Raw genomic sequence first — 20,072 nt, 5'->3', positions numbered from 1 at the left:
TCAAGAAAAAACCAAAAAAATGGATAAATATTCCATGCTTCTGGATAGGAAGAACAAATATTGTTAAAATGTCAATACTACCCAATCTACATATTCAAAGCAACACCTATCAAAATAACACCAGTATTCTTCACAGAGCTAGAACAAACAATCCTAAAATTTGTATAGAACCAGAAAAGACCCCAAATAGCCAAAGCAATCTTAAAAAAGAAAACCAAAGCAGGAGGCATAACAATCCCGGACTTCAAACTGTATTATAAAGCTGTAATCATGAAAATAGTATGGTACTGGCACAAAAACAGACACTCAGAACAATGGAACAGAAAAGAGAACCCAGAAACGGACCCACAAACATATGACCAACTGGTCTTTGACAAAGCAAGAAAGAATGTCCAATGGAGTAAAGACAGTCTTTTCAGCAAGTGGTACTGTGAAGACTGGACATTGACTTGAACAAAATTGAACCTAGACCACTTTCTTACACCATACACAAAAATTAACTCAAAATGGATGAAAGGCCTAAATGTAAAACTGGAAGCCATCAAAATCCCCAAGGAGAAAGCAGGGAAGAACCTCTCTGACCTTGGCCGCAGCAACTTCTTACTCAACACATCTCCGGAAGCAAGGGAAACAAAAGCAAAAATGAAATTGGGACCTCATCAAAATAAAAAACTTCTGCACAACGAAGGAAACAATAAAACTAAAAGGCAACCGACAGAATGGGAGAAGATATTTGCAAACGACATATTAAATAAAGGGTTAGTATCCAAAATCTATAAAGAATTTATGAAACTCAACATCCAAAAAACCAAATAATCCAGTGACAAAATGGGCAGAAGACATGAATAGACACTTTTCCAAAGAAGACATCCAGATGGCCAACCAACACATGAGAAAATGCTCAATATCACTCATCATCAGGGAAATGCTAATCAAAACCACAATGAGATATCACCTCACACCTGTTAGAATGGCTAACATTAACAACTCAGGAAATTCAGGAAAGNAAATAAAAAACTTCTGCACAACGAAGGAAACAATAAAACTAAAAGGCAACCGACAGAATGGGAGAAGATATTTGCAAACGACATATTAAATAAAGGGTTAGTATCCAAAATCTATAAAGAATTTATGAAACTCAACATCCAAAAAACCAAATAATCCAGTGACAAAATGGGCAGAAGACATGAATAGACACTTTTCCAAAGAAGACATCCAGATGGCCAACCAACACATGAGAAAATGCTCAATATCACTCATCATCAGGGAAATGCTAATCAAAACCACAATGAGATATCACCTCACACCTGTTAGAATGGCTAACATTAACAACTCAGGAAATTCAGGAAAGAACAGATGTTGGTGAGGATGCGGAGAAAGAGAATCTCTTTTGCACTGCTCATGGGAATGCAAACTGGTGCAGCCACTCTGGAAAACAGTATGGAGTTTCCTCAAAAAATTAAATATAGAACTAACCTATGACCCAGCAATTGCATGACTAGGTATTTACCCAAGGGATAGAGGTATGCTATTTTGAAGGGATACATGCACCCCAATGTTCATAGTAGCACTATCAACAACAGCCAATGCATGGAAAGAGCCCAAGTGTCCATCAATGGATGAATGGATAAAGGAAGATGTGGTATATATATACAATGGAGTATTACTCAGCAATCAAAAAGAATGAAATCTTGCCATTTGCAACTATGTGGATGGAACTAGAGGGTATTAAGCTAAACAAAATTAGTCAATCAGAGAAAGACAAATATCATATGACTTTACTCATATGAGGACTTTAAGATACAGAACAGATGAACATAAGGGAAGGAAAGCAAAAATAATATAAAAACAGGGAGGAGGACAAAACATAAGAGACTCTTAAATATGGAGAACCAAACAGGGTTACTGGAGGGGTTGTGGGAGGGGTAATGTGGTAAATGAGTAAGGGGCATTAAAGAATCTACTCCTGAAACAATTTTTTATTATATGCTAACTAATGTGGATGAAATTTTTTTAAAAAAAACACATATTTTTGAAGAGTTAAAAAAAGACTTATTTGTGGCTTAATATATAATCTATCTTGGAAAATATTCCATGTGCACTTGAGAAGAATGTATATTTTGCTGCTTTTGGATGGAATGTTTTGTATGTACCTATTAAATCCACCTGGTCCAATATGTTGTTTAGGTCGATGTTCCCTCTTTGATTTTCTGTCTGGATGATATATCCATTGATATAAATGGGGTATTAAATGCCCCTATTATTATTTTACTGCCATCAATTTCTCCCTTTAGGTATATTAACATTTGCTTTACATATTTTGATGCTTTATGTTGGGTGCCTAAATATTTACAAATATTATATATTCTTATTGGATTGGCCCCTTTATCATTATGTAATGCCCTTATTTGTCTCTTATTATAGTTTTTGTCTGACATAAGTATTGTCACTGTAGATGTCTTTTCCTTTCTATTTGTATAGAATATCTCTTTCCATATGTTCATTTTCAGTCTCTGTTTCCTTACATGAAAAGTATCTCTATGTTACCTACAAACAAATGTTGTTTTCAATTAATTAAACCACTTCTAATCTTTTGACTGGAGAATTTAGTTCATTCACATTTAAAGCAATTATTGATAGAAAGGTATTTCCTGACATTTTATTAATTGTTTTCTGGCTGTTTTTGTAATTCCTCTCTGTTTCTTTCTTCTCTTCTTCTCTTTCTTGGTGGTTTCATGACTTTCTTTGGTGATATGCTTATCTTCCTTTTTCTCTGTCTTTTGTGTATTTACTGTAGGTTTTTGCTTTGTGGTTACCATGAGGCCTATATAAAACAATTTATGTACATAACAGTCTATTTTAAGTTTATAACTTAAATTTGATCCCAAATTTAAGCTCAACATTTTTACTGTCCCCCCACCCACACTTTATGTTTCTAATGTCACATTTTACATCTTTTTAATTTAGGTACCCCTTAACTAATTATTTTAATCCTACTTATTCTTACTGATTTTGTCTTTTAACCTTAATAGCAGCTTTATAAGTGATATACATCACTTTATAATATAGCTTATAAGTGATTAATGCACTACATATACTATATTAATTTTTTTTAATTTTTAACATTTATTCACTTCAGAGAGACAGCAAGAGACAGAGCACAAGCGGGGAAGGGGGAGAGAGAGAGGGAGACACAGAATCCAAAGCAGGCTTCAGGCTCTGAGCTGTCAGCACAGAGCCCGACACGGGGCTCAAACCCACAAACTATGAGATCATGTCCTGAGCCGAAGTCAGACGCTTAACTGACTGAGCCACCCAGACACCCCATATTAATTTTTATAGTGACATTTATTCTTTCATATGTTTTCTTTTTACTAATAGTGCCTTGAATTTTCAGCTTAAAGAAATCCCTTTAATATTTCTTGGAAAGCTGGTTTAGTGGTGATGAACTTCATTAGCTTTCATTTGCCTGGAAATCTTTTTCTCTATCCTTCACTTCTGAATGAAAACTTTACCAGGCAGAATCAAGAATTAGTCTTGATTGCAAGTTTTTCTTTCAACATTTTTAGTATTTCATGTCACTCCTTTCTGGCCTGCAAAATTTCTGCTGAAAAATGTGCTGATAGTCTTATGAGGGGGTCCCTTGTATGTGACAGTTGATTTTTTTTTCTTGCTGATTTTAAGATTCTCTTTTTTTTTTTTTTTGACTTTTGACATTATATCATGTCTTGATATAGGTCTCTTTGGGTTCATTTTTTTTTTTTTGGAACTCTCTTGGCTTCCTGGATCTGGATGTCTACTTTCTTCTCTGGGTTGGGGACGTTTTCAGCCATTATTTCCTTAAACAAGATTTCTACCCTTTGTATCACTTCAAGGACCCCAATATGTTAGTTTGATGTCCTATAAGCCCCTCAAGTTATATTCATTTTTATCACTCTTCTCTTTTTCTTGCTCTGATTGGTGAGTTCCACTATCTTTGAGTTGACTAATCTTTTCCTTTGCCGAATTTAGTCTGTTGTTGAACCCCTCTAGTGTATTTTTCGTTTCTAATATTGTAATCTTCAGCTCTGTGCCTTCTATTTGCTTCTGTTTCAAACTGGTGATGTAGGAAAATCCTGAACTTATCTCCTACCACAGGACACACTGAGTTTATAGTTATATATGGTACAATTTCCTTTTAGAAAAAAGCCTAGAAACTTGCTGAGTGATGGCCACACATCGGGCAAATGAGAAGAAAACCACATCAAGTGGGTAGGATAGGATGGGAAACAATCTTGCCAATCTTGCCATAAGCCCCGCCTCTGGTGTGGTGATCCACACTAGGAAAACAACCAAAACCCACAGCTTCTCTCTGAGAAGAAAAGGGATCAAACCACACATGGGCTCCTCAACTTTTAGGACTTGATCCTGAGAGATGAACCCCCAAAACATCTTACTTTGAAAACCAACAGGACTTATGTCTTGAGACCTGTAAAAGATTAGAGTGATCTGGGAGATAGCTCTTAAAAGGCCCATGCACTCAGACTATCTGCTGCAGAGTTCAGCTCAGAACCAGCCAAAATTGTGCCCAGACTTGAAGCAAAGGAGACTCACCTGCTTATATTAAAGCATTGGAAGAGGCAACTAATGTAACACAGACATATAGGACTCTTCTGGAACACTTTCTGGAGATGGAGACTGGCAGATGCCATTTACTTGCTCTCCTTTTGCCATGTTCTAGTGCTGCCAGAAAAGCTTTTACATGCATCTGGTGCCCATTCTTTACAGCTGCTGCCCAAGGGATGCCTCTTGACTGCCTGGATGTGGAGGCCAGAAAATCTTGCATTCCTGATCCCATGGGCCCATAATAATCATAGTCATCCAGAAAGGAATTCATATTCCAATCTGGCATCCTGATTTTTATGGCTGCTGCCAGGGAACACCTCTACATTGCCTGGCTTTAGGGGTCAGTGAGGCTTATGCTTCTGTGTCCCATGGGACCGTAATCAATAGGAAAAGAATTCTTAAACATCTATGATCATCCCCACTCAGGCACAACAACAGGTAACAGGCCCAGGAGCTTGATCTTTCTGTGAAGCAGGCCTATTAGCTAATCATCATGGCTGAAATCTGAGGCTCCTAATTCAACACACACCTAGAGACAGACAGTAATCCTTTCCAGAGATCTCAGAGGGTGCATGCTATCCTCACATGTTCCGTATGCCTCACTCCAGGACACCAGTGTCTTTTGGAGAAAAACTTTACACATAGCTGGTCCGATTTTTACATCTGGTGCCCCAGTTTTTGCAACTGCCACCTAGAAAAATGCTCCTTGACTGACTGTCTCTGATGACCAAGGGAGTTTGCACTCCTGTCTCCCACAGGCTGTGGCAATTGGAGAGCTGGTTCTTGGCAGGCTGCAATCCCCACAACACTATGCAGATATGTGACTAAGGCATATTCTCCAATTTTTCTGTGAAGGAGACCTCTGAAGCTTTGCCCTGGGAGACAGGCTTCAGGTTTGGCATACATCTGGTGGACTACAAAACTTCTCTCAAGGAACATAGGTTGTAGATGCCATCTTGGAGCTATCCCACTGCCTTACTCCAGATTGCAGATATCTCCCAGAGAAGAGTTTATACACTCATCTGGAGTCTAATTTTTGTGACTGCCATCTAGGGGACATGATCAGATGCTTGGCCAGCAGGGCTTATACTTGTAGTCCCACTGGACTTTTGCATACTTATAAAGTACTTTTTCATACTTTTAAAAACTGCTGTCTGAGGATTGGGTCTTCCAAAAAGCCTGAATGCAAAGATCTTCCCCTTAGGGACACTGATAGGTCTTGACATATCCTCAACTATTGGGAGCTATAAAAATAGAAGAGTCTGCTTGGACAAGCATAAAGATTTGAGAGATGACAAAGGGCTGGGGCACGGTTGATTAACAAGATTAATCTCCTACAAGAGGCCATGCCTTCAAGACTGGGAGAGGCAGTTGTTTTATCTACTGTATACAAACCAACATAGAGAGTCAAGAAAATAAAGAAACAGAGGGCTAAGTTACAAATGAAGGAACAAGATATAACCGCAGAAAGAAACCTTAATGAAATGAAGATGAGTAATTTACCTGATAAAGAGTTCAAAATAATAGTCAAAATTATGCTCATTGAACTGGAAAGAATGAATGACCACAGTGAGAACTTCAACAAAGAGAGGGAAATTTTAAGAAAGGATACTTTTTTTTTACATTTTAAAACATAACATTCAAATAGCCATTTCTTAATACTTATATTAATCCATGGTTTATTCTCTTGCTATAAGGAGAAAGATGAATAAGTATATATATAAATAAATCATTTTTAGGTAGACTAATTTCAATATAATAAAATATTCACTATAGGTGAATATCTATAGATCTGGGACAGAATCATAAGTATTTTTCTCTGAATTTGTCAGGATTGTTTTCTAGTGAATTATATCTTGGGATTAAGTACTTTTGGAAACTGCAGAACATCATTAAATACAGCAAAAATGAATTTACTAAATGAGACTTAAGTCACATCAATTAATAAGAGATTAATGCAAATATCAAGAATATACTCTTTGCCCTGAAGAACTAGACCTTTATCTTGTGCACCAAAACTCATTAACACACACACACATACACATACACATACACAGACATGTACTAATACCCAGGAAACTGGAAGAACTTTTCTAAAATTAAAGAATCATGGTGCCCCATCTTCCCATGGTCCTATAAACATGGAAGATTCACTTACCTGCATACCATGCTTCAGCAAGCATTAAACCCTACCTTATAACAATTTGTGTCTCAAACAAATGCCCCCTAGTCTTCTGGAATTCAACCTGATGCTCTTATTCTTACAAATTTTACTCCTAGATTTTGAACTAAAATCTATTGGTGTTTTAGTTTTGGTGACCCATTCAGAATCACTTCATTGGCCAATGACATTGACTTTTCACTCAACATTTATCTTAGCTCACTTCTCTGATTTTAACACTGACTGCAACTTTATGTGAAAATCCTCACTTCAAGCCTGTGGAAGCTTGATGCCTTGAAGTAAGCACATGCACTGTGGAATGAGATCTCTACACATGTAAACAAACAAAAAAGGTAAAAGAAAATGTGCTTAAAGGCTCACCTCTTATTGTCTGAAATATAATGACATTGCTATTTAACTTAATCGTCATTAGTCTTTCAAAGAAGATGTTCCTAGGCAATTATAAAAAATATGATGCTCAATAAAAGAAACTAAATGTTGGTCAATTTTCTCAGATCCAGATAATTATAATGCACCTCCTATCATCCAAAGTCAAGTCTGACAAGTTTTCACTGCTACATCAGTGAAAAAAATACTAGTTTCTATGAATCTGTAAAATGTTTCCCTTAGGCTAAGAGGTTCTAAGGTTGAGAAAAAGACCCTAAAGTCCTTAACATTTTCCTGAAACAGTCAAGTCCAAGTGAAATATAAATACAAGAACATCAGTTTTAAACAATGATTAACTATCACCTGCTGTGTTTGATACCAAATATCATCATGGAACTCTAATTTAGGTGATGAGTTAGTCTGAACTAAATGGAGCTCAGAGTAAAGCTACTGGCCTAAAATCACCACTCTAGCTTTCCATGAGCCTTTCTGCCACTAACTAGATCATTCCTCAAAAAAAAAAGGCAAGCAAAGGAAAGATGGTTCTACTCTACCCACCTCAAGCTTGCTCAGAATAGTCATTCCCTCCCCAAAATAATCATAAACCTGTTTTTCCACAGCCACATTGGAAAGAGACAGATACCCTCATATAAAACAGTTGAATAGAGGATGTCATTATCCCATAAAATAAGTGCCCTTAGCCTGGATTCATCCATTTGTGCTGCCAACACTTTTTACCTGAAGTAGACTGAAAGTAGCTTAAGCACTCAGCAGAAGCCAACATCATGGTACATTGGTGATGCTAATGGTGGAGATAACTGAAGCTAGTTGTGGGGCCTTATTTAGGTATAAAGTAGAGACTGTCATTAATCTGGAATTTCCTGGCAAATACAGTGACAGCAGGGGAGCCTCTGGCCTCCACAGACTACATTAATCATAAAGGAATCCTGTACCTGACCCATAACAATTTCTGGATCCCCAGAAAGTCTCTTCTGAGAGACTCTAAAGAAAGACCTCAAAAGGAAGATCAGGGACGTGACGAAATTACATAGGAATGCAGCAAAATAGTTACCAAAGAAGCAGGTGGACACACAACAGGGAAGCCAAATTTTGACCTGTAAAAATATCTTTTTGTGGAAAAAAATCAAAGTACAGTAATGTTTAGTTATTTAACACTATTTGTGCAAAAAGAAAATTATATTACATAATATTATTGAATACAAACAAAAGCATACAACTAGGCTGTGAGGGCCAACACGCATGACATAACTAACAATAAATAACATGGTGGAAATTTGTAAACAAGAGTGAAATAATTAACAATAGTGAAGTCTTGACTATCCAGATGTTTTACACAATCATCTGCTAGTTGAATTTTCCATATAGCTGAATTGTATTCCTTTCAGAATCCAAAATAATTTTGTTTTACTCATTATCCTTTCCAAATTAGTTATGCAATCCCTTGACTTTTTAAATAAGGTTGTCTAACACGATACAATCTAAAATTCACTTTACCTAGAAGGAACACAAAGTTCTCCTTTAATCTCACTAATATAATATGACTATTTCCTTTTTAAATTTATCAATACATATAGTAATCCTAAGCACCAGGCACTGTTCCTAGTATTTAACATATATGCTATATCTTTTTAGTTCTTTATAACAACCATATGGACAAGAAAATCTATCGTTGTATATCAGATGAGTAAACTGAGGCACATAGGTTTCATAATTTGCTCAAGGTCAATAAAAAGGGGTAAATCTGAAAACCAAACTCAGGAAACCTGGCTCCAAGTCTGTGTACATGACCTGTGTGATGTGTCATTGCCTTTCCATCTCTGTTGTTTCATCCTAATTTTTATTGACAAATAAGCTTTTAAAAATATTGGTAACCAATTAGATGTCTTTGTAATTCTATGATCACTGTTTTACTTCCTAGTGTTAAAATGATGGTATATTTTATAGTCTTCACAACTGTCATTTAAATGACTATATAATATTCTATTGAGTTGATGGGCCATCTTTAAGTAAATCTTTCCCCATTGTTAGAATACTTAGGTTTCTTCAGCTGTTTTTGTATCACTTGTATTTGTTTTAAGTATTTTGAGTCAAATTTCATGAATTCTTCAACCTCAAAGATGGTCATGTTTATCTCAAAGTACTTTGTACCCCTCAAACATCACTAAAGAAATAGAAATTATAATTATTTAACTTATTCTCGAAGACTCACAGCCATTATTAGAAATTTCAGTTACTTAACTATGATGTACCACAGTGCTACTTTGGGATCTATTAAAGGTATAGGCTGTTTACACCTATATACAAAATGAACAAAGGTCACATTGCCTTTTAAGTTATACCTGTTTTATATAGATTCGATTTTAGTATCTTCCTCTGATACAAAGCTGACAGGCCTCGATTCTGTTTTCAGAGTATGTACACTTCCCCTAGTTTGGATCTATGGCAGATATAATGTTTTATATTGTACAAACAGTGAATAAATAAGATCTGACTGAAGGTTGGTAGTGTTGTTTTATGAGTTAAATGCATGGATTTTGCCATACCTACTTCACCTGCTAATAGCTCTTTAATATACTTGCCTCCTTTGTTTCACATAGGAAAGGTTATTATATGGCAGATCTATCCAAAAGTGAGTTACTGCAGCATTGCAATAATGAAAGAATACAAAAAATAACATTGAGGTAGGGAAAGATAAAAGAATGAATTTCCTGAGACCTATTATTGATGTATGAAATATGCAAGTAAGGGTCCATGACCTAAGGGGTTTTCTTTCTTGGAATTTATAATTTAACTTTTGTTTGAGACCTGAGGTTAACTCCATAAGCTACTGTATAAAGATACCATACTAATGTTAATATTTATTATTGAAATCAATTATATTCTAGAACTATACAAAGTAGTGAATTAGGTATATAAAAGATGTATATAACATGATGCCTGCTTTTACAAATTCACATCCTTTTAGGGATGGCCATATGAAACAATGTAGGAGAGCCTTAAAATGCCAACTAATAAAACAGTATTGACATGATTTTCCAATGAGGGCTTGATGTTATCAATTGTGTTTAACAGTGTTTGTTTATACTGAAATGTGACTATAGGTTACTTTGTCAAGTATAGTTGCTCTTCTCTTTGAGACAAAAAAAAAAAAAAGGACAGTATGTAGTTTTTTGTGCAGAAAAGAGAAAAATCTCAGAAAAAAATACTCATAATTCTCTGAGAACCCAGCAGATTGGTAAAGTTTTGGATGTGATGGATTACATTAGAATGTGGGAAGAGAAATACCATGCATTGTTCTGCAGCATTTTTCTTTTAACTGCCCCTTTCCCATTTTTCTAATGTTTGCCTTATATTAATAGTGACTGATATGAAATAATTAACAGACTTGCGCTGTAAATCCAAAGAGAAAATTGCAAAGAATTTAAAGATTTGGCTTCATATATAATTCTGCCAGACAAATGGAAAAGAGCGAGAGAAGTAGGATAAAGTTGAAGGAATACTGTAGTTAAACTTTATGCATTATGTCTTTATGTAATATTTTTGCTGAAGGAAATATGAAAACATACACAAAAAATATACAAAAACTTAACTGTCAGCAAGAGTAAATTACTAGTAAGTGCCACTGAAAAGCAAAAGAGAAACAACATAAATAATTATAATCATCATCAAGATTTATGTGTTAAGTTCACATATTTTCATTGCATTGGGTTAGTTGTATTAAAAGGAAATTAAATTGGCATGGTCCCTGTCTGTCCTATTGGAACTTATGATTGAAGAAGACTACATTACCAAGACAAATGTAAAAGAAGCATAGACAGTTACACGCACCTCCAAAAAAGGCTTAAATTGAGTGAATGATAGAATAAACAAACTGAATTCTTTCTACTATTTATTGAGAAAAGAGAAATGGTAAATCCTTGGAGTTCTGAGCTTGGAGTTTAATCACCAGTTAGTCTCACAGGAATGAGTTTCAGAGGTACTTTTGCAGTAATGGTAGAAGATTATCTGAGCAAATTGAAAGGTTAAAAAGCTAGAACATTTGAAATTCTAAAGTGGGAGTTAGGAAGCATTGTTTTGCCCACAAATTCTTGAATAAGGATTCCGTAAATCATGATTCCATATTTTAGTATGATAGGACATCTCTGGACTATTTTTTTAAAAAAGTAATGTGATGAAATGATGGGTAGAGAAAAAATTTAATCCACTTATGAAATTTTAAAGTGTCACCCATTTTCCAATTCAAATTTTTTCTATTTATACATTATTTTAGAGATCACATTGTAATTATTCTTTTTTTCTTTGTGTCTTGTAATGGTCTTTGTCCAAAATCCAAACTATTCTGATCTGACCAAAAGAAAATTTTAGAAAAGACTATTATTAATAATTAAATTAAAATTTTACTAATCCTGAAATTCATTATTATGTATTTAAAATGTCTTCATTAATACAGAGAGGGCTGAATTTTTAAGATACTAGTTTTCATGATTCATAGAGTATGTACACTTCAATTATTTAAAATATTTAATTATTTGATTCAATTATTTAAATATAGAAACAGCACAACCGATACAGTTCTTTAAAATTTCAGCAGTGTAAAAAGTTATTGTAGTAATTATATAATTTTAATTTTTAAAAACACCATTGGTGTTATTCAGTGTTTCTTAGTGAAACCCATTCCTATGTTGTTTATTTTTAATTTGTTCTTCATTGCCTGCTTTGTAATGGAACATGTGTTTGCAATTGTATTTAGCAAAATTCATGATCTTAACATTGTACACCAAAGTCAATGTGCCTTCCTGGCAAAAAACAACCAGTATTCAAACACTTTTATAATGTTTGGGGTTTCTGTCTCAATTGACAAAATTGAAAAATATGTATTAGCCAAGCAAAACCACTATCTCAAAGCCATGTTGAAAATTACTCCAACCTGTCAAAGCCAATTGAAATTCCCTTCCCAGCCCAATTCCCAACTTCATTTTGTATGTGAAATAGGAAAAGTTGGATTTGATTATAACCACATGCAGAAGGAATAAAAAAAATCACATATATCTTATATTTCTAATACCATATACAATTTTCTTTTAAAAATTTTTGCCATTTTTTTCTTTTTTCATCATTTATACCATCTCCCCTGTTCTGAATAAGTCACTTGTATGTAGCATACGTATATAAGTAGCTTAATTAACAGTCAGAATAACACAGTTTAAAAATCCTTGCTGCACCACATCATTCTTACCTTGAAGATAGAATAACTCTAAAGTAAGAGATTTAAGATCTGTTCCTAATGCAGATCCAGTAATTCAGGATGTTGCTCAATGTCAATATATATTCTTTTATTTCTTATGTTTATATACCAACTATGGTTTTCTAACTATGGTGCCTAATTGTTCTTAATCCAGTTCTAACAAAAGGGCATGATTCTGTCCTTAAAGTTCACTACAGAAGTTAAGTTGTCTCCTTTAAGATGAAACACAATTTCAGGGGCACCTGGGTGGCTCAGCTGGTTAAGCATCTGACTCTTGATATCAGCTCAAGTCGAGATCTTGCTGTCACTAGAGAGAATCCCAAATTGGGCTCAGGGCTGACAGAACTAGAGCCTGCTTGGGATTCTCTCTCTCCCTCTCACTCTGCCTCTCCCTTGCTTGCACACCTGTGTGCATAAGCACTCTTTCTCCCCCTCTCTCTCTCAAAATAAATAAATAAACTTTTTAAAAATTGACTTCATTTCACACCAGAATAAGCCATGATTTGGAATGCAGAGGGGCTAACACAGGTTATGCACAAGATGAGAAGCATGACTAAAATATTATCTTTCCCCCAATCAATGATGGGCAATACAAGCTACTTGAAAGTTAGAGCCCTTAAATTCCCCAGAAAACTTATAAGAACAACGAATACAAAATGGCGACAGCCAGTGAGGAAAATAAAGGCAGGTCATTTTAAATAGACAATATAATTTCCATCTATAAAATCACTTCAAAGTCCATTGTGTTTAACAATTCTGAGTATCATCTAAAGGAAAAACCAAAGTATGTCCAAAGAAGTCTAAGAAACAACTATAAGCCATGTATCACATCTCAGTGCATGGTTATCTATTGATGAAATATTCAAGAATTTTTATCAAAGCATTGATATAAATATTTCTCATTTTATCTAGGGTAATAGAGACTCTGGTAGAGTACATGGCACATTCAATATGAGCCGACACATTATTTCCAAGGAATGAAATAAATTGGAAGCAAATTTGGGGGCACTAAAACGCTTTGAGATACTCAATCCTTTGGAGAAGTGAAATTTTGGATTCTAGGTTGAGATATATAGGCTGTTCATGATGTACACTTGTTTAGGGGTGAGATATGAATTCAAAGAAGAAAACTACCTGTAGGATTCTGCAGCCTCTCTCTTCACTGCCCCAGCAATCATGGAAGAACATGTTATGTACATGCCACATGACTGAATTAGCCCGAGGTTCTGAGCTCCCACATGGAAGACAGCTGTCCTGGAAAACTGCCTGTACCCTCAGCGGACCTTGAGAGAACAAATAAATAAACTGTTGTGTATTAAGCCACTGGGATTTTAGTATTGTTTGTTTCCAAATCATAATGTGACTTATCTAGATTGATATATCAACCACTATTAAAAAATTGTTAATACATTTCTATTTCACTTTCCAGTAACTATTTTCTATATATAGATATACATAGAGAGAGAAATTTGGATCATGTTGTAAACTTTCTTTCCCAAATAATAATAAACATTTTCCCATCATTAAATATTTTCTGCAACACTTTTTATAGTTACAGCATATTGAATTAAAGTTGTACCACATTTTATCTAACCACTGCTAAAACTGGAATTTTTTGCTAAACAACGCTCTACAAGATAACCTATTCCATGTTCTTTGTGTATACTTCTCATTATTTTGCTAGGATAAAGTTTTCAAAATGGAAATAAATACTGCATTAAAATTCATTCATACTTTAAAGGCTATTGATACACATTGTCACATTACCCTTTAAAACTTATAATTTTTCTAAGAATGTATAATATATCACTGTCATTCTACCTTTGATGACTCTGAGAATTATAGTATCTTAAAACTGAAACTTAAACTTTGATATATAAAAACTATCTCACTTCTTAATTTATAGGCAAAGTTATTCAGAATTTCAGGGAGAAGATCAGGAATTCAGCTCTCATAAGAATGAAAGTATTTTGATGCTATATATTTGACTGTGTATATTTGGCCTCATTCTGAAAATGTTATTATGTGAGTTTTCATTATCATTGCTTTATATTCTTATTTATTCATTACTAATTTTATTAATTCATAGTCTGAGACTATAGCTTGCATAACTCAGCTTTATAACATTAAAAATATATTATATGGAAACCAACTTGACAATAACTATTTAAAAAATAAATTTAAAAATTAGGTAGAAAAAATTAAATTAAAGAAAAATATTTTAATAAAAATTGAAACTGAAAAAAAATAACAAATGAAGATTAGTGAGAATGGGTAGGGTACTTAATACTTCCTAAATATTTCTATTTAGGTTTTTATCTGCATCATGTATCCTATTTGAAAATAATGTTTCTGTTAAGTGAAAAAACAAAAATAAAATACTTTGAGTGTGAAAAAATAAATTAAAAAAAAAAACAGTCCAAAAAATTATTTGCATCAAATGCATACCCATTTTTTTTAAAGTTTCAGTTTGTGGGGCACCTGGGTGGCTCAGTTGAATAAGCGACCTACTACAGCCTGTTTCAGATTCTGTATCTCTCTCTCTCTCTCTCTGTCACTCAAACACACAAACAAATAAATAAACATTAAAAAAAGTTTCAGTATGTCTCATGGATATGGTAGACATGGTGAATTTGGCATTCAGCATCCATTCTGTCTAATTTGAGGGAGTCTTTTTATACTATAAAAGGCTATAAAACTAAAAACACATTTCCAAAGTTAACTGGCAATTCACTATATAGATGTGAATTAGATTACACTGAAGATACCCACTCCATCCCTTGAAATTTGGAAGGTGCAAGTTTGCCAACAGGAATTGCGCAGGGTTGGGAGGGCTCATAGAGGAGACAACTTGATTTGAATGAGGACAAAGATGGCACCACTCCAGTGCCCATTTGCTAGCTTCAAAAGCACTTGCAATGGAGGCATCAGCAGCAGTTTCCTCATGCCTGGATCACAACTACAGCGGTGTGTTCTTGAATTTGACAGTTCAGGTGGTATTTACCTGATTGCCCATTTTTGTGATTACAGCAGGGGTAGCTGCAATCCTCCAGGCCTGTTCATCAGTGTCATTCTAGGAATCATTCTTGGGGATCATCCCACAGCCTACTTCTCCAGCATTCCCAACCTTTTTGTATGAACTAAGTTATCTGTGTCAAATGTCTTATGCTTAAAATAGCTAGAGTGATCTCTGTTTCCTATAACTGAACCACTGACTGATATAAATAGTATTTAAGATTTAGTTCCTCTTTGCAGCTTCTAAATTTGACATATAGGAATGTTTAAAATAATGTGATTAATTATATTACTTAGATTGTCTATTTCTTTTCCTTTTACCTACTTGCATTTAAAAAAAGTGTTATATTAAAATCTTCAACAATTAAGATTGTTTCTTTTTTCATTATCCCCTTAAGTTATAATCCTTTTCCTTTAAATAATTTTGATTTTCTATTTGCTTTGTAAAATTTTCTTTTGTTAAAACTTCATTATTTGATATTCTCACCTACTAAAAAAATAACCACTTTTGTTTTTCCCCTTTTTTTTCTTGAGTTCTTTCTCATCTGATACCAATCCTGAGAACTAGAGTATCATCTTTGCTTTGCTTTTTTTGTTTTTGTTTTGAGAGAGAGAGAGAGAAAGAGGGAGAGAGCACATGCATGCAAGCTGGGGAGATGGGCAGAGGGAGGAAGGGAAAGAATCCCAAGCAAGCTCCATGCTCAGTGCAGAGCTGGACTCAGGGCTTGATCGCACAACCCGGGGATCATGACTTGAGACAAAATCAAGAGCATCACTCAACTGACCAAGCCATTCACATGCCCCTAGAGGATCATCCTGATTTCATTTATTTGATATGAATTATTTCATATTTTATTTTCAACCTGATAACTTACTTTGATTTTATGCATACAGAAATCTATTACAATGAATAATTGGTTGTTTACTGAGGTGAGATGATAAAATGTATAGTAAAACAGGCATAGTTAAAGTGATAAAATGTACTATTCCTGTATGAATAAAGGAAGAATTTAGAATGAGTTCAACTTACAACTAGTTCAACTTTACTCAATCTTAGTAACATCAATCTGATGTTACATAAACAGAGACTGGTTTAAGTAAATTTTCTAAGGTAATATTATCAACATGCAACTTTTGCCTTATGCTACGATATAAAACCTAACTGCCTCAACACACAAACACACAACTCTACGGTTAATTCTAGAAATGACTCTACATTCTGGCCACACATCATGAGCAAAAATACGATGGCCCAGGACAAGTAACCTTCCACACAGACAAAAAAATCACATCAATGCTGCTTCAAAACACTGGCTTTATGAAGACATTTTAAACAACAATTAAGGATATATATTTCATTTACAAAGAAATGACTTGTGTGATCATGATGTGAAAAAGTCACATGAACTGACAATTATATAAATATAAAATACCTACAAAGCTAAGTGCAGGCAATGATAGCTACAAAACAACTCAGTCTTCTGCCTTCAGGAAGCAAGTTTCTTTTGATGGCAATTTCGGCATTACATCCCAATTTCAGAAACAAACATGATAAAACGTAGTACAGTCAAGAAAATATGCAAATACATTGGGCTGCCATTGTCTAACTAATGGCAAATAGTTCATTTTATAAAATCATTCATTTGTAAGGAATGTTGTGTTTCCAGTAGGAATTCTTGGGAATAAAAAACAAACAGACAAAAAAAAAAAAAACAACAACCCTCAGGAATTCTTAAGACACATGTCCAAACTAACAAAACAACAGTGTAAGTATAACAGTGGCACAGGTAAGCACCACTTACAGACTGTTGCCATACCAGATGTCAGTTTCAGTTCCCTGTGTTTCCATTACAATAACCATCCTGATGGCTTGTTTAGAGATTCATTCATCATGTAAGGCCTTCTTCTACTGTTTCAATATTGAGGGCAGAGAAGAAATGAAAGAAATACAGGAAAGGAAGTCAGATCGTATTAGATTTTTTATCACTGCCTAAGAAATTATCATAAATTTAGAGCCTTAAAAACCATATCCACTTAGTGTCTCGTAGTATCTGCAAGTCAGAAATCCAAGCACCTGTAGCTGGGTTCTCTGCCTAGGGTCTAACAAAGATGCAACCAAGACATGGACCTACTCAGTGTTCCATCTGTGGCTCAGGATCCTCCCCAAGCCCATTCAAATTGCTGGCAGGATTCAGTCTTTTGCAGCAGCTCTTTAGAACTGCTCTCACCTCCTAGACAGAACTCTCAGGTCCTATCAACAAAGCCCTGTCAAACTATCACAGCTTCTTCTTTAGAGTCAGCAGGAGAATCTCCCCCCAAACTATAACAACAGTCTTCTACAGAACAAGGTAATCAAGGGAGTGATAGTCCATCATACCCACAGGTCTGATTTGCTCTCCTCCGAAAAGAGTGAAGCAATTGTATACACCAACAGGCAGGAATTGGAAACTATCTTAGCATTCTGCTTACAATGCAGTAGTAAAAAGGAGATTTTTAATACAGTGTTAAAAGTACGGTTTATTGCCCTCTATGTGGCATATGAATGCATAGAAGACAAAGTTTCTGTCTTGAAGAGTGGGAATTGAATCTTTAGTGAAAATATAAAATAGATATGAAATAACTCAGGAGAAAATAAACTAAGGCATCAAGCAGTTTAAACTAAAATTCAGCTGCAATGTAATAGGAAAGATTTTTTTAAGTCAGAAGATAGTATTCAAACAATTGTGATTTAATATTTTTGAAGCAAATTGTAAGTAATATTGTTAATTTTAAATATACTGCACAACAGTGTAACAAATAGTCAGCATAGTATGCCTTGTGACTTGCCAGATGGGTAATCCAATCCAGACCATTTCCTCACCTTCAGTTTCTCTCATCTTCCAAAACAACCCAAACTGGTTGAAATGACCTGCAACACGGCAGTTTTGATCTATGCTGAAAAGTGCAATGTTAACACTTTATCCATTAACAGCTCAACTCAGTGATCAATGAATGTCTTTAGTTAAATAACTTAATGTGTCCAATTAAATAATTTGAAATGAATGTTCTATAAATCTAATTTGTTTATTCTGTTTAACCAGCTTCTTATTTTAACATGTAATAAATATCAAAAGTTGTTAGTCTGATTCCTATACCACTATATAGTATTTTCAATAAAAGCCTAAAGATTAAAAGTTCATCTGGTCTCTTAAACTACATTGCAATCCCTTTCTGCATGATACAGTTTTCTTAATAATCCAAATATTTTCTGGGTAATTATAAATTTTTAATATTCAATGTTTCCTTTTTTAAAAAATACCAGATATGTATTCTACAATATGATTTGCTTTAAACTGTCTTTTTCCCTATTCTCTTTTTTCTAAAACCATACTGCCACAGTATTTTTGAAAGCTTAAAGAAATTCCCTCTGTATGGCAGTGTAGTACTAGAATATCAAATAACTTCTGCTTTTATTGAAAAGAAAATTAAGACATTTAAATACAGAGTAACATAAAACTGAACATATGCACAAAATCACCACTAGAAAGGATATAAAGCAAAATGTTAAATCTGTGTGTATAACATGGTGTGTTATACTTCAGTTTCCATAGCAACTTTCTTAACAGATGTTAACAAGGATATTGCTGTGAAATATAAAATAGCATAAAACAAAGTTATGCATATTTTCAGTCAGTGATTAGCTTGCTACATGCAGAAATGCAGAATCTAAACCATATATTACTGAACTAAACACTAAAGATTTTGACAAATCTGAAAGGTTTGTAACATACCATTAACAAGAGCTATACTGGGGACAAATTAGTCAAATATCAAATTGCATAGCTCTTAATAATGGTACCAGTAATAAGGACAAGGAATTTTGATGATAAAGAAATTCTTTCTGTGAGCAGAGTTTTAGTCTTGTAAAGAGATGTTTTGGTGGTTGTTGTTTTTTTTTCTACAAGCTCTGAATATCATTGTTTGTAACAATGGAAATCAGCATATAACCATTCTTTAAAAATTAAATGGGCCTCTTGGGCCATCACAAGACAGAAACTCAATTCTAAATAGGAATCTTAACTTGAATCTTAAAAAGGAATCTTAACTTGAAAATTCAGGCTTCTCGCTCATTCACTCTTGAGCATTCATCTCCATTACCTTACATATATCAGTCTATCAAGGTCACAAATGACCTTCACATTGAAACAAATAATCAGACTTTAAGCTTTATATTATGTAACCTATTAGCCCCATTTGTCATGATTAATCATTCACTATAGCTTGTCTGCTTGTCTGCCTAAATACTGGTGTGGTGAATTGCTTTTTTTTTTTTTTTTTGGCTTTGTTTTTCAGAATATTCTGAGTCTTTAACACCTTTGACCAAATCCCCCCACTATTTTCCCTCACTCATTCTGCTTGGCCATACAGTACTCCTTGCTTCACTTCAGGGCCTTTGAAGTCACTGTTTCTTCTGCCAAGATCTCTTCCCCAAGATATCTAGATTATATTCTTCTACATTGAGATTTCTGCCCTAATTTCTGGTTGAAATGACCTGTTGCTTAGCAGTACAATACACCCCTGACATTCTTGTCTTGCTACTGACTGTGTTCTGAGTGTCATGTCTCTGTAATTCATTTTTCACTGCAATCCCAGCTCATA

The 20,072-nt window shown here is 34.4% G+C and overlaps 1 protein-coding gene across 3 annotated transcripts in view; it reads right to left on the bottom strand.

Moving 5' to 3' along the window:
* The window catches only part of LOC144235837 (uncharacterized), a 213,945-nt gene that overhangs the window by 117,911 nt on the left and 75,962 nt on the right, over positions 1-20,072 (bottom strand). For all 3 annotated transcript variants that reach the window (XR_013336330.1, XR_013336331.1, XM_077769434.1), the window contains exon 4: positions 13,554-13,702. Coding sequence is in view for 1 of the 3 variants with exons in the window: in XM_077769434.1 (XP_077625560.1) it covers positions 13,554-13,702 (149 nt within the window). In the remaining 2 variants the exon portion in view is untranslated. The remainder of the gene's footprint in view (positions 1-13,553; positions 13,703-20,072) is intronic.

This window comes from Crocuta crocuta, unplaced genomic scaffold (assembly GCF_008692635.1).
Source record: "Crocuta crocuta isolate KB4526 unplaced genomic scaffold, BGI_CrCroc_1.0 scaffold646, whole genome shotgun sequence".
Lineage (NCBI taxonomy): Eukaryota > Metazoa > Chordata > Mammalia > Carnivora > Hyaenidae > Crocuta > Crocuta crocuta.
The sequence above is the reverse complement of the archived record's forward strand: the minus strand, read 5'-3'. Positions and strand labels throughout refer to the sequence as shown.